Below are 15,186 nucleotides of genomic sequence, written 5' to 3'. Positions count from 1 at the left end.
TCTGGGAATATATTCTGGAGCGGAGCTTATCCTGTGTACAACAATTCCTTTAGAATGTCCGAAAACATTTATAGCTAAATTATTTTGCTTTTCCATCTTATCAATTTGTGATATTGGTGTAGGTTCGTCTATGCCATCAAAGTTGAGTCCATCGTTTTGAGGATAGCTAGAAGATCTATATGCAATTTTAGAATCTACGTGGAACAATGCAGATCTTATCATCATTCTTGAACAGTCATCGGATTTATTTTTTACATTAATTATGGCTTTTTTCTTTTTATAATACGGGGGTAAATCTATATAAGATCCACATTTGAAGGGCATATAATTTGCTGTATCTAAATATAAACTATCGATTTTATCCACACCCCAACCCGAACCTCTATTAGTCCAGCGTTCTAAAGTTTCTTGTATCCTCTGAATTGATGTATCTAATGATGCGTTTATAGTATCGGATTCAGTTATAACTTCTTGATTGCTCCGGAAATATGGTTCGGTATATTCAGTGCTATGGTCTGTGCTACTTTTACTCAATGACTATGTAAATCATCTAATTCCTTGTTAATTTTGCTTGATATGATGGGCTTAACATCATTAACATCCATGTTGGAATTAATATCCATCTTCCAACCTCTCAGATATTTATCAATGCCGGCGAATGTGGGTACAAATTTTAATTCTTGTTGTTTTTTATCAACATCGTCAACTGATTTATTATCATCGGATTGATTATTATCTAGTAAAGCAATCAATTCAGCTTTTCTCATTTGAGAATAACCTCTCAGCCCACTGTTTTTTGCTTGAGCTTTGAGTTATCTAACAGTCTGGGGTTTGTTGTATTCCAAACCAAGTAAATCGATCAATTCAGTTTTTCTCATTCGAGAATATCCATGTAGACCACGTTGCTTTGCCAAAGCCTTCAACTCTCTGACAAAAACCATTGTGAATTAATGCTATATACAAAATGAATCAATTGTCTAAATGGTTGTTTTTCATATACACTCTCTCAAAAAAGAAACACAACCCCAGTCTGAAAATGTTAGAAAGCCCCCAAAAGAAAAATGTTGATTGTAAATAGTTTTTCTGATATGCACGGATACCATGTACACTGTTTATTAACGTAAGCGCCCAAACACATTAATTTTCGTGCACAAGGGCATTTTATTGTTACTTTTATCATAGTGAGCAAAATTTTCACGTGGCCCATGCCAAAAGCCTCATGCACGTGCAATTCATGGAAAGAGCAGTAGAAGTATGGGTTTATAAAAGCACATGTTGATTAGCAATTCACTCTATCATTTTCACCGAAAGACAAGGTCGAATATGCCATGTTTGAGTGCTGCAGATCGAAATATCGCAATTTGTCGTATTGAGGCCGGACAAAGCTTTGGAAACATTGCCTGGCACCTCAATATTCATAAAACAACGATTCCCTACTTTGGAGCCAATACACCCAGTTTCATGCAACTGAAGATCGCCCCAGAAGTGGTAGGCCAAGTGTTACCACACCACCTCAGGATCTATTCATCCGGGTCACCCACCTACGTAATCGGCTAGCCACACCTACCGTCACTGCAACATAGGTGCCAGGTTTGAGAAGAGTGTCCGCACAAACAATTAGGAACCGTCTACAAGAGGCCGGTCTACGTGCAAGAAGACCACTTATTGGACCTGTTTTACGACATGAACATCGACGCCAACGACTCAGGTGGTGCACCAACGTTCGGATATGGACCCTCAGAAACTGGAGGCGCGTCTGGTTTAGTGACGAATCACGTTTTCGCTTACAACGCCGTGATGGAAGACAGCGTGTCTATAGAAGAGGAAACTAACGTTTTGCCCCGAAATGTGTTCGGCAGGTCAACAGTTTTGGTGGAGGGAGCGTCATGGTGTGGGGAGCCATGTCAACCAAAGATCAGACTTGGTGATCATTTGTGGCAATTTGACAGCCCAGCGCTATATCAATGACGTTTTACAGCCTCATCTTCTGCCGATTATCGACCAACAGAGGGAGCTCTATCAACACAACGCCCAGCCGCACACTGTTCATGCAACATTGAATTTTCTCCAGAATTCTAACGTCAACGTGTTACCATGGCCCTCCCGATCACCAGACATCAACCCAATCGAACATCTTTGGGATTATCTGGATCGACGAGTACGTGCACGTACACCGCCGCCCGAGACGTTGGATGCACTAGCCGTTGCACTGCAGGAGGAGTGGAGAGCAATCCCTCAGGAAAGAATCCGACGTCTAATCCGTTCTGTTCCATGGAGGTGCAATGCTGTGATCGCAGCTCGTGGCGCTCATACGAGGTACTGAGAAAGACGCCCCCTTGCGTCAAGTCAATCCTAGTGAGAGAACTGTCGAAGCCTGGACTTAAACTTGCATAACTGTACTGCCACCATGCCAAATTTCATGTTGTTGTCTTCAATAATAAATGTGTTATAATAACTTGAATATTGAGATAAACATCTTGAAAATATAGGGGTTGCGTTTCTTTTTTGAGAGAGTGTATAAACAGGGCGGTCGGGTAGCCTAGTGGTTAAAGCGTTCGCTTGTGACGCCGAAGACCCGGGTTCGATTCCCGACGTGGGTACATTGTGTGAAGCCCATTTCTGGTGTCCCCCTCCGTGATATTGCTGGAATATTGCTAAAAGCGGCGTAAAACCATACTCACTCACTCACTCATATATAAACACGTATTCTCCCCAACTTATTCCTCTCATTGATGTAATCTCTCTTCCTAGCATAAATAATCTGCTTCCTGACCTTATCAGCACCGTGACTCTTACATAAACAGTAACTACATTTGACCCCAATCCCACATACAGAACAAACGTAATTTTTAAAACCCTTTCTGATGTTATAAGAGTGGGTACCACAGTAAATACCCACAGATGGCTTCTGACATTGAATCGATTTCCCCATGAGTGTATATTTGCACAGATTCATGGTTATACACATATCATTTCATTCGTCTAAAAGGTAAATCACATCTCCACTGGTGAGTCATAGCTGTCATCGCTATTTATAGATTAACAGTCAGGGTTATTTACAGGTCATGGTTTATGCGTAGTTATTGTGTAACCTAAAATAGCCACACCAGTCAATCCCAAATTATGAATGTTATCTCGCGTTTTTTTTGTTCCTCTGACGGTGTATAAAACTGACTTATTGTTATTCTCGGCATTGGGTCAAGTTTTTTTCCATAAACGAGGAAGTTTTCATGCACGGCAGATTCAACATCCTTAAACATTTGAATTGAATGTCCTTGTTTACGCAGTTCTTCATTAATAAAATCTAATCTTAATATCTTATTCCTGGTCCACGGGACTGGGCTGCTTCGAGTTGTTCTAATGCTTTATTATGTTGTTTACTCTCCAAACCTCTCATACTAGAAAATAAAAAATTACTCCCCCAAAAAGCTAGAGCATTTAGAACAGCTCCACCGACCATCATCGCAATTGATGCCATGTTCGATAATATAAAATATTCAAATGTTTAATTACTTCATTATATCTTCCGGGATAAGCCCTTGTTTGATGAGCATGTCTTTTGTTGCCATTGCTAATCCAATATCAAGAATCATCATACCGATATCATAACCATTAAAATCTAGCTTGGGTGGTGTGGCTTTAGTAATCATTTTAGCTATACGGGCAAAGCCAATGGCCAAGCCGCTGACCACCGCTGAATGATAGGTTGCATTTACCAACATTTTACCGTCTGTAACTGGAGTAGTCATGCTTCTTATAGCATTATATGGGGGCTAACCTCTAATTGAACTTGTTGTGTAATCGGGGGTGACGTTTTCTCTTCTCCGGTCTTATAAAACAACCATACCACAGCTATAGCAACAACTCCTACTAGTGCCCAAGTTTTAATCGGACGACTATGTTCAATATTTGAATTATGCATTAGTTTCGCTTTCCTCGCCAACCCGCCCTTTCTACCTGCTGCGATTTTTGGGGGGTTCTTCTTCGTCACTCTGGCTTGTGGTATTTCCTCATTCACAATCTGTTGTGATTGTGCAATCGCTGGTATTCCCTCGTTCACTTGTTCCACAATCTGTGGTGTCACTTGAGTCGCCATTATTATTAAGTGGGCACTTATGTTTAAATTGACAATACCTACCCATTATTAAAGCGGTGGTTGCCGGAGCTAAGAACATTCCGTATCTATGATAAAACTCACAGCTTACCGAGCTTATAGCGTGTTCGATGAATGGGTCTTTCTCGAGAGATTCGCATAAATACGGGCGATGTTCTGCCGGGATAGGGAGAAACGTACTAGCTACGACTGTGTAAAGTTGTAACATAGCCGACCCTATTGTTTTAGTCATGGTAGCTCCCAGTCTAGACTCGTAACGAGCGTACAGTTTTTTAATTTCTTCGTCGGTCATGTTATCAATTTTTTCGATGGTATAATTTCCCCCCAAATATTCGGAACATTTTCCACCAGCTGCCAAAGCGGCGAGTCTTTCTCTATGTTTATCTAAAGATTTATCTGTCATAGGTTCTGGCTCATCTTTGAGCATTTGTTCGATGAGTTCGTGGCATTCCATAATGTAATACCTAAGGAGATATTTAAGTCTAACATAATATAATATGACATATCCAATACAGCCCGTAATAATAAACTGTTGCGAAAGAATGAGGATTTCAAGCCACATTATGTCATAATAACCGCTAATGTTCAATTTATCGTATTTTTGCTATATTTGCTATAATTTTGCTATTTTTGTCATATTTTGCTATAATTTTGCTACATTTTGCTGTATTTTTGCTATAATTTTGCTTTTTTTGCTAAAAGTTTGCTAAGCAATTGCATAAGCAGCTGGTTGATCGGTTTTTAATACAAGTTTACAGTGCTTCATTGAAGCTAACAGTTTTCTGACTTTATCTCGTTCGGACTTGGTATAAATAACATCATTTTCTGTCGTCTGCTTGTTTACGTTCATGGTGTAAATGTCACGTGATGAGACACGTGATGTGCTCGCCAAAATTTAAAACTATGGAAACAAATTAGGGTAATTTCTTATTGAAAATGTTATGCTTTTTGAGAACTTCTGTCTCTGGAGTTTTGGTGATATATAAAATAAACCTTTATTTTTACAGGTTTTGACCAATGGTGAACCAACCAGAAGAGGTCAATATAGGCAATATTTGTCTGCAGCCCTAGACAAGGCATATAATGCTGTTTTAGATGGAATGGCAATTAGGAAAGCTGCCACTACCTTTGCTGTTCCATTTGCTACACTGCATGACAGGATGAGTGGGAAGGTTTCTATTGAATGTAGTACCACTGGTAGAGAACCACTATTGTCCATGGAAGAAGAACAGGGACTTGTTTCACATATTGAAGCCATGGCAAATTTTGGGTATGGCTATACAAGGGCTGAAGTTACTACTATTGCCACAGACCTAGCAATATATGTTGGAAAGAAGTCAAAGGATGAACAACCCCTATCACTTCAGTGGTTTTATGGGTTTATGAAGCGATGGCCTGATCTGTCAGTGAAGAAGCCACGATCCCTTGAGATACAGAGAGCAAAAGCTACCTCAGAGGAGACGATCACTCATTATTTTCATGAGCTTGGGCACATCATGGATAAGTACAACCTGAAGACATGCCCTCATCGCATTTATAATGTTGACGAAAAGGGACTTATGGAGCATCATACCCCACCATCAGTTGTTACATCGAGTCAGAGTACTCCAGCTGCAGTCACAACATCAAGATCAAGTACTACAACGGTTATAGGTTGCGGCAATGCGTCTGGTAGTTCTATACCACCATATTTTGTATTCAAGGGCAAGAGGATGCGGGAAGAACTCCTTTCAGGAAGTACCCCTTGAGCAGCAGGCACTGTAAGCGACTCTGGCTGGTCAAACACGGAGATTTTTCAGCACTATCTGACAGAGCATTTCCTGAAGCATGCTGTCGCCGCGTCTGCAGATAGTCCACTTCTTATTGTGTATGATGGTCATAGATCCCACGTATCTATTCCACTCATCGAATGGGCACGTCAACATCACATTATTTTGTTTGTACTGCCTGCACACACGTCCCATGTTTTACAGCCAATGGATGTTGGTTGCTTTGGACCTTTTGCTAAAATTTACAACAACCTCCGTCATACGTATATGCGGGAAAATGCCACAAGTTCAGTTGATAAACATTCTGTTTGTGAACGTGGCTGTAGAGCTTATAACCTGTCGCTGACACCAACAAATCTGCAATCCTCTTTCAGGAAATGTGGAGTCTATCCATTTGACAAGTCTTCCGCCGCCAATATCAACTTTGCGCCATCAACAGTTTTTAAGTCGACTGAACCTTTGCTGCATCCTGATACTGGTGTTATTGATTCATGTGTGCCAGTTGGAGACAAGGTTGTCACTTCACCTACTGAGGGCAATGATGTAGCAGGATTCTTTAAAGACAAGACGACTGTACTTTTCAAGAAAGCTGTGCCTACTAAAAAGAGAAACATTCTGAGCGCTGTTGTCGGGGGCAAGGCCATCACTGAAGACTTCATTCTGAATAAAATTATTTCCCACCAGACTGTGAAGTCGGCACCCAAAAAAAGAAAGCAAGCACCTAAACCAAGTAAATCTTTAAAAAAAAAAAATACTGTCACTGCAACAAATGCAAGTACTGGAACTTCACGGTCCAACGCGCATCAGGACGATAGTTTTGATAGTGATGTGACAAGTGATGACGAACTGTGCTGCAAATGTAGCAAATTTGTACCTGATGAGGTTCGAGCTAATGTCTCCCTGATCATAACAACCTGGGCACAATGTACCCACCCTACATGTCAGCACTGGACACATTTACGTTTCTGCACGCCAGTTCGTGTTGTGCGTCGACATTCTGAGTTTTGGTGCCCCTGTCACGATGAGCCTGAAGAATAACTCCCTGCATCAACCTTGTAAATAATCTGGATATTTGTGACTTTTCATCGGTTTTTTTTCAATATTAAAACAAAATGAACGTTTGATGGACAAAGATGTAATACAACAACTGCGGACTGTTCTAATTCGAATTTTGACACAAGAGATCGTCCATACATGTCATCCCGGTTATGCGACAAGCCAACCAATCAAATGATCGAACTTGTGTGACGTAGCTTTCTGGGTCACTTCTGTTGACAGTGAGAGGGCGGCCATGCCGCGAGTGTAAATTTCAATGGAAATACGTGGATTTGGGAAATGTTTGTCATAAATAAACAAGTTCACAGGTAAGATATTTGAAAAAAAGATTATATGAATGTTACTATGAATATTCAGCGACTTTTCGTAAGTGATCGAACTTCCATGACACGAGGATATATATTTTATGACTCATGAACATTCATTCACTTTCATTCAATTTTTCATTTTAATAAACTAAGTTTAATTCATTTATCTCTTTTCTTCTCTTGTCACTATGTGTATCGTAGCGTATCGTAGCGTATCGAGATACGTATCGAATCGTAACGTAAGTATCGAGATACGTATCGTATCGTGACCTAGGTGTATCGTTGCAGCCCTAATAGAAAGACACTTCGTTCACAAATCAGCCGAATTCGAGAAACTATCGATCAAGTCCTCAACGATGACACTACACTGGCCGATAAAATTAAAACATTGTTCAGAGAACAGGGGATAACCATTGCCAGTATTTTAACTGCATTGGGATGTATTATATCGATTTGACTCTTGCGTTAACCGGTGGTACAGGCGGTACAGGAGGTGGCAAAAAGGTGGATAAAAAAGCATTTAAAGGCATTAGGAGAAGCACTGGAAAAGCTCGCTGGGAAAGTCGCATCTGCACTTCCCGGTATAATAGGGAGTATTGTTTCCTGGCTCTTGAATTTATTAGCTAAGACCACCACTTGGCTTAGTCAAAACTTGTGGGCACTGATCGTAGCAATTGCAGGGCTGTTGTACGTATCCGCTAAGAACTATTTAACCAAATCGTGAGTAAACCAGCCGCGACTCCACCTACTATAAGCGCTGTTTTTTCATCGATATGTTGTTGATTTTTAGCTGCAATATGTGGTGGCACTTGTGGTTGTGCGTTAGTAGATGTGTTAGTAGGAGTGTCAGTAGATATTTGTGGCTTGACTATTCCCGTTTCGCCTGTGTTTGTTTGCGTTATTAATTCGGTGTTAATATCTGAATTTATACCTGGTTTTTGTTGATCGGTAGCAATAACAATTTAATTATTATAGCCTATCACTTGACCGATCTTAAGTTCCATATTACTCGGAGACATGTATAGTCCCGGCGCAAAAACGTAGTCCACTTTTGATTGAGCGTACTGTAATACATCTTGATAACGCTTTATAGAAGATGGTATGTCAACTGGTGAATTAATAGCATACTCAACATTTGCAACAAACTGTTTTTGTGCATCGAACGCCGTCCCAGAACCAATAATGGACGTTCGTGTTTGCGATTGTGCACCGAGAATTGCCCATACATAAGTTCCTATTGATTCATTAACTCCTACAACTCCTGGGTTAGTAAAATTATTTTCTGTTTTATCATTAAGAAATTCATTCCAAGCGTTTGCGGTATCGTTCAGTTGCACAAATTTTGTAACAATATAAACCAAACCACCCTAAAAACTCATAAGATCTCCTCTCCAATTGTTACTCGAAAGTTCCCAGCCATGATTAAGATTATGTAATCTTACAAAAAGATTGTTTTTATGTAACAACTTAAATGGATTGAATGGTTGATTAGTTTTTTTAACTTAATCATCACTTTCTTCTTTAACAGTTTTTTGTCCGCTGTAAGGAACACCTAGACCATGGTTAATTCCTTTAATACGCCAATCTTTACTCGTAGCAATATTAAATTCCTGACAAATACGTTCATACGCGAACCTATCATACGGATTATTTGTGGAATTCCATGCTCGATCCTGCGGTAATGGAGCACTAATTTCTTTAAGTATACGTCTAATCTGATAGTACACGTGAAATGATAAAACAGACTTATTTAGTTCAAGTCCTGGGTCACAAAGAGATACACCACATCCTGTTGTGGCACACCATATGGCAAAGTTTAACTGATTCTGCCAAAATTGCATTGGATTGTGAAACCAATCGTGCACCATTTTAGTTGCCGCTAGTTGCCGTGAACCTGTATTTTTCAAAGATATCAGGGAATTCAACAAAAAAATTAGCACCAGAGGCACTAACTAAAATCGACTGATTAGTAATATAAGTTAATTTCATATTTAAGTTATGATATAGTATCATTGTATATTTAATATGTATGTTACACTACCGGGAATAACAAATGGTCAGTCTATTGAACTGCTTCATACTATCGATAACTCGGATGGGCAACTTGAAGTCGCTCTCTGTGATGTAATGTATTACCCGCAGTGGTCCAATATAAGTGCTGCGAGAAGAAATACTCAGACAATAATAAATAGAAAAAAACACATTATACCTGATGGGTATTACAGTGTATGCTCACTCAATGATGATTTTTTTAAGCCTTTCGGAGTTAGTCTCACACAAAATGAGTCGAATGGGATGTTGATTTTGAACTCTGGAGAAAAGCAAGTAATTTTTGCCTGGAACACTTGGACTTGCACGCGGAGTAGGATTAATACCACCCAACAAAACAGTGCATGGAGTTAAATTACCCTATTAAAAAGTTGTGCATCCATCTTGATCAGATCAGTACAATGGTTAATATTCAACTAGAAAGTCCTTCAACTCAGATCTGTTCCAGTCAAAGATGAAAAATACAATAGCGGTAGAACGGAATCTTTCTCATCATTACAATATAAAAAATTAAAGCGTGGTATTATTTAAGATCTCAAAATTTCTGTATTAGATGTAAAACATCAACCTGTACATATCGGATACTTGAGTGTAACACTCCATATTATAAATAATGGTTGATTCATCAGGCCCTGGAACGCTCAGACAATGTAATACAATTGTGCTTTCCAATCTAGGAGACACAGAAGGATTCGGTAAACCCCATACCGATGGTAAGTTATACGCTTTACACTTACAAGATAATGTATACAAGCGGAAAGAAGTTGCATTCACAGGTAATCTAGGAGATTTAAGCGATGTCGACCTTAGTAGACTCCATAAAAACACTTGGTATAATCTTACTCGCAACGATGATAATAAATGGACTATGATCGAAGCAAACATCGAGTGGCTACTGAATATCGTCATTACCCCACCGTATGTGATGATGGGTAAGGCACATAATTTAACTAAGATAATAAATAGTGGGGTCGTACTCAGGGCTTATATCCCATCAAAACGAAAAAGTCTGCCAGAAAACCCAGGTCATATGTTATATAGTCGTCCAGCAGTAAAAGAAGTTAGTTTAAATTTGGTTACTGAATTCAATGATATTAAAGATAACTTGAGTGCAATACCTAATCTTTGTACGCTTATTATTGAAGTCTTGTTCGGCGATGCACCGGAAGATGCCTTCGAAATATTACAAGGTCTATCGATTAAATGGCTCAAGAAACATGAGCGTCGACGTTGCAGTATTATTCATATTGGAGCATCACCCGTTGCAACCCTTGAGGGGGTCCAAATTATTAAAAGTGACAGCATTTCTCTTACTAAGATATTCATGCCGTATAATATACATTTGATAAGGTTGATGTATACTCTCAAAACATTTAAGCAAGACCAATTAAGGACTTTTATTTGATATAATAATATACACTATGGGTTTATATCCGGCGCTTGATGAAAAGATGGATACTGTTGATGGATTTCGATTACATCAAATAAGCGACATAAAACATGGAATAGAAAAGGAGAGTGAGTTTAGACTTGGATTGTATAAAAAGTATCGCAGAGCCGTGAATGCTCTCGACGGAGTTGACACTGCGCTTGTAACAGCTGGCATGGGACTCGGTGTAGCCGGTGTTGGTTTATTATCAACTATAATCGCCGCGCCTATCGTACTTGGCATGGAAATAGCTGCCGGAGTCTCAGGACTGGAAGGAATAACGATAAAATTCATTTCTCGTAAGTTGCAAACGAAAGCATTAAAAAATGATAATATTCGGGTACTCGCCAAAGCAAAGTTGAACAGCATTGAGGATCATATTTCAACGGCAATGGCTGATTGTAAGATATCCGAGGAGGAATTTTGTTTAGTTTTGTCAGAACTCACCAAAAACAACGTAATGAAGCAGGAGATTCGATCAAATTCTCGTAAGACCAGTGATATTAGCGAACATGAGAAAAAAAAGTTCATAGAACAGGGGAGACAAAAAGCGCATCAATTATTCCGTGCCAAAACCAAATAACTGGTTGGAGATTAAAAATAGATTGCTTACTATCATTAGATCACATTGAAACGATTGCTTACGTAAATATATAATAATGGAGAATTACAAACTAACAAAGGAAGAACTCGAAAAAGCTATCAAAGCATTTATGCTCAGGGACAAAATTATCAAATTGAGAGAATTACCACAAGGTATATATTATATCAGTGATGTCAAACCAATCAAATACGGTCATCAATTGTTTCTTTCCAATTACCAAGAAGAGTATATAGTCTGGTCTCCTAGTGAAATGACGAAGAACTTAGTAAAAATGTTGAGTATCACTTTGTTAAAAATAATGGTATACATATTAATAAAAATAATAGAGAATATTTTCATTACAATTTAGTTTAATCTCATGACTATCGTTAAATCGCATCAGCGTTTTGACATAAAAAATTCCCCCTGTAGTAGAGGTATAGGTATATAAATCTGGCTCCAGTGGAGTTGCGGCAGAACCCCCATTACCTATACTACTATGTGTAAACTGGTTGGTAATATAAGGGGGTTACCTATGTGTCCCAAATCCTGAAACCTTACAAGTATGTTATATCCTGGATATCATTAGGGTCCATGTTTCCATAGTAACAAGAACAGAATCCAAACTGGCTAGCTGGGCTGACTGGACACCAGTTTCTGTTTACACATACCACTGTCAAGGGCCCTATTTGGGTGCTCTGCCAGGACCTCCCAGTGGCAGGCTTTAGTAAATGTTAATATTTATCTCCCCTGGTTAAGGTATGTGTTGTCAGGTAGATTTTACTTATAAACCCTTCTCTGTTGAAGTTACACGGGATAGTGTTCGGGGATATCTCAAATATAATATATTATAACTTCAGGCACGGAAGAATGGTTTTGAATACTCTCAGTTTGGTGTGAAGTTGGCCGACAAGAATGAACGTAACTTCACAGAAGATCAGATAGCTGAATCAAACCGTGTCATCGGTCTCCAGTATGGCAGTAACAAGGTAGCCTCTCAAGCAGGCATGACACCTTATGGACAGGCCCGACAGATCCTGCAGTCTCCAAGCTCTCCTACAGACAGCCAGCCCACTCTGTGACAATCTACAATCAGCCTTATAATCTCTTGATAAATGTCCTTGTGTCTGCTTGTGTGTGACTGGGGGAGTGTTTAACCCTTATAGCAGCAAGTGTGACTATCCCCCAGCCCCTTCATAGGCAGTGTCTACAAGCTGCCCTGTACGTAACAAGACCCAATGTTCCTCTCCTGTAGGCAACCAGCAGGTGTGACTATCCCCAAGCCACCTTACAGGCATCCCACAGAGAGTTCCCCAAAACAGATGATAAAAGTGTGCATGGCATGGACCTAATGCTTTACAGCTTAGTTCATGGTTTAGTGGCAACGTCTTCCTTTACTAAATCAGCTCAGGCACCAAGCAGTAAGGTCAATATTTGTCCATATCGATATTTTTTAAATAAATTACTATACTGGTGTGTTTTTTGTTGAATATTTGAAGATGAAGGTTATTGACAAGAGATAAACATACTAAGTAGTTTGTGAGCATCTATAGCTTTCACATGTTAAATCAGGAGTCCCTGGAGTACATGTGACTGACCACCTTCATACTAAACATGTTGTCTTCATATCAGTCTCAAAAATTAAGATTGGTCTAAATCTAACAATTTGTTTAGAAACCAGTCATCCTCAGCTTGTCATAAGAGGTGACTAACGGGATTGGGAAGACCGATGTGATAACTTGGATTTTCTGGTTTCTCGATTATGTACAGACTGCTGTCATATGGCTGGAATATTGAGTGGGGTGCTAAACAAACACGCCAGCAGTGTCATGTAGGGGTGGACATGGTATGCCAGCAGTGTCATGCAGGGGTGGACATGGTATGCCAGCAGTCTGTGGTAGGGGTGGACGTGGTATGCCAGCAGTGTCAGGTAGTGGTTGCCATGGTATGCCAGCAGTCTGTGGTAGGGGTGGACGTGGTAAGCCAGCAGTCTGTGGTAGGGGTGGACATGGTATGCCAGCAGTGTCAGGTAGTGGTTGCCATGGTATGCCAGTAGTCTGTGGTAGGGGTGGACATGGTATGCCAGCAGTGTCAGGTAGTGGTTGACATGGTATGCCAGCAGTCTGTGGTAGGGGTGGACATGGTATGCCAGCAGTCTGTGGTAGGGGTGGACGTGGTATGCCAGCAGTGTCAGGTAGTGGTTGACATGGTATGCCAGCAGTCTGTGGTAGGGGTGGACATGGTATGCCAGCAGTCTGTGGTAGGGGTTGACATGGTATGCCAGCAGTGTCAGGTAGTGGTTGCCATGGTATGCCAGCAGTCTGGTAGGGGTGGACATGGTGTGGTAGGGGTGGACATTGTATGCCAGCAGTGTCAGGTAGGGGTGGACATGGTATGCCAGCAGTCTGTGGTAGGGGTGGACGTGGTATGCCAGCAGTGTCAGGTAGGGGTGGACATGGTATGCCAGCAGTCTGTGGTAGGGGTTGACATGGTATGCCAGCAGTGTCAGGTAGTGGTTGCCATGGTATGCCAGCAGTCTGGTAGGGATGGACATGGTGTGGTAGGGGTGGACTTGGTATGCCAGCAGTGTCAGGTAGGGGTGGACATGGTATGCCAGCAGTCTGTGGTAGGGGTGGACGTGGTATGCCAGCAGTGTCAGGTAGTGGTTGCCATGGTATGCCAGCAGTCTGTGGTAGGGGTGGACGTGGTATGCCAGCAGTGTCAGGTAGGGGTGGACATGGTATGCCAGCAGTGTCAGGTAGGGGTGGACATGGTATGCCAGCAGTGTCAGGTAGTGGTTGCCATGGTATGCCAGCAGTCTGTGGTAGGGGTGGACATGGTATGCCAGCAGTCTGTGGTAGGGGTGGACGTGGTATGCCAGCAGTGTCAGGTAGGGGTGGACATGGTATGCCAGCAGTGTCAGGTAGGGGTGGACATGGTATGCCAGCAGTCTGTGGTAGGGGTGGACATGGTATGCCAGCAGTGTCAGGTAGGGGTGGACATGGTATGCCAGCAGTGTCAGGTAGGGGTGGACATGGTATGCCAGCAGTGTCAGGTAGGGGTGGACATTGTATGCTAGCAGGCTGCATTACAGCATTCAATAAGCAGTAAGGCAGTATTCATCAAATTAACAGAACAAAAAATATGTTTGAACATTTATTTACTATTGCAAATGATGATGAAATGCATTGTCAATGATTGGACCAACCAATCCATATAGAGTGTGGATGTTTTTGATACAGATGAAATAAGACAGGATACAGAGCAGACTAAGAGGAAAACAGGCTACAGAACAGTAGAAGGAAGGTACTGTACAAATACTCTCACATACAGCTAATTACACATACAACACCATACTCATCAAATCATACAGCCAGTTGTCGGACCACTGCATAAAAATTGTTTTGTCACACAAAACAAAAATGAATTAAATATGTTAAACACATAAATGTAGAAAGATTTACTCGAGTATAAAACAATGGTGGCTACTGACAGTAAACAGTATTTTGGCAAGGGCAAAGAAAATAAACTCAATACAGGGAACTTATTCTGTGTTATTGCTTCAAAACCAAACCATGCATTGCCTGCACTCAAGGTGCACAGATCCTTCATGTTCCTCTATGTCTTGTGACAGCAGCAGCAGCTGCAGCTTGGTACATCATCCACACAGTAAGAGATGATTTTCAATGTGTACTTGAATGTAAAATCAATAAAAAGCATAAACAATTTAGAGCCTGCTTGCCACAATAAAACCAGGATCTTTGATGATGTTCAAATATCAACCCATGTTCTACCCTCATGAAAGTCTTATCATTGTAGGTTACCTACACAAAAGAAAGGCTTACAACATATTCTGCCTCTTGTTGTCTATGTACTGC

At 40.7% G+C, this 15,186-nt stretch overlaps 1 protein-coding gene and 1 pseudogene across 1 annotated transcript in view; both read left to right on the top strand.

Annotated features, from left to right (window-relative positions):
- LOC124125515 (calponin-2-like) overlaps positions 1-12,782 on the top strand; it is a 30,242-nt gene extending 17,460 nt beyond the window's left edge. The window contains exon 6 of the mRNA XM_046488838.2: positions 12,169-12,782. Within this exon, the coding sequence (XP_046344794.1) occupies positions 12,169-12,390 (222 nt within the window). The 3' untranslated portion in view covers positions 12,391-12,782. The remainder of the gene's footprint in view (positions 1-12,168) is intronic.
- LOC124125517 lies at positions 4,932-7,339 on the top strand (annotated as a pseudogene).
- Positions 12,783-15,186: the final 2,404 nt, after the last annotated feature.

Source organism: Haliotis rufescens, unplaced genomic scaffold (assembly GCF_023055435.1).
Source record: "Haliotis rufescens isolate VD_foot unplaced genomic scaffold, xgHalRufe1.0.p SCAF_2, whole genome shotgun sequence".
Lineage (NCBI taxonomy): Eukaryota > Metazoa > Mollusca > Gastropoda > Lepetellida > Haliotidae > Haliotis > Haliotis rufescens.
This window is presented reverse-complemented; position numbering and strand designations above follow the sequence as displayed.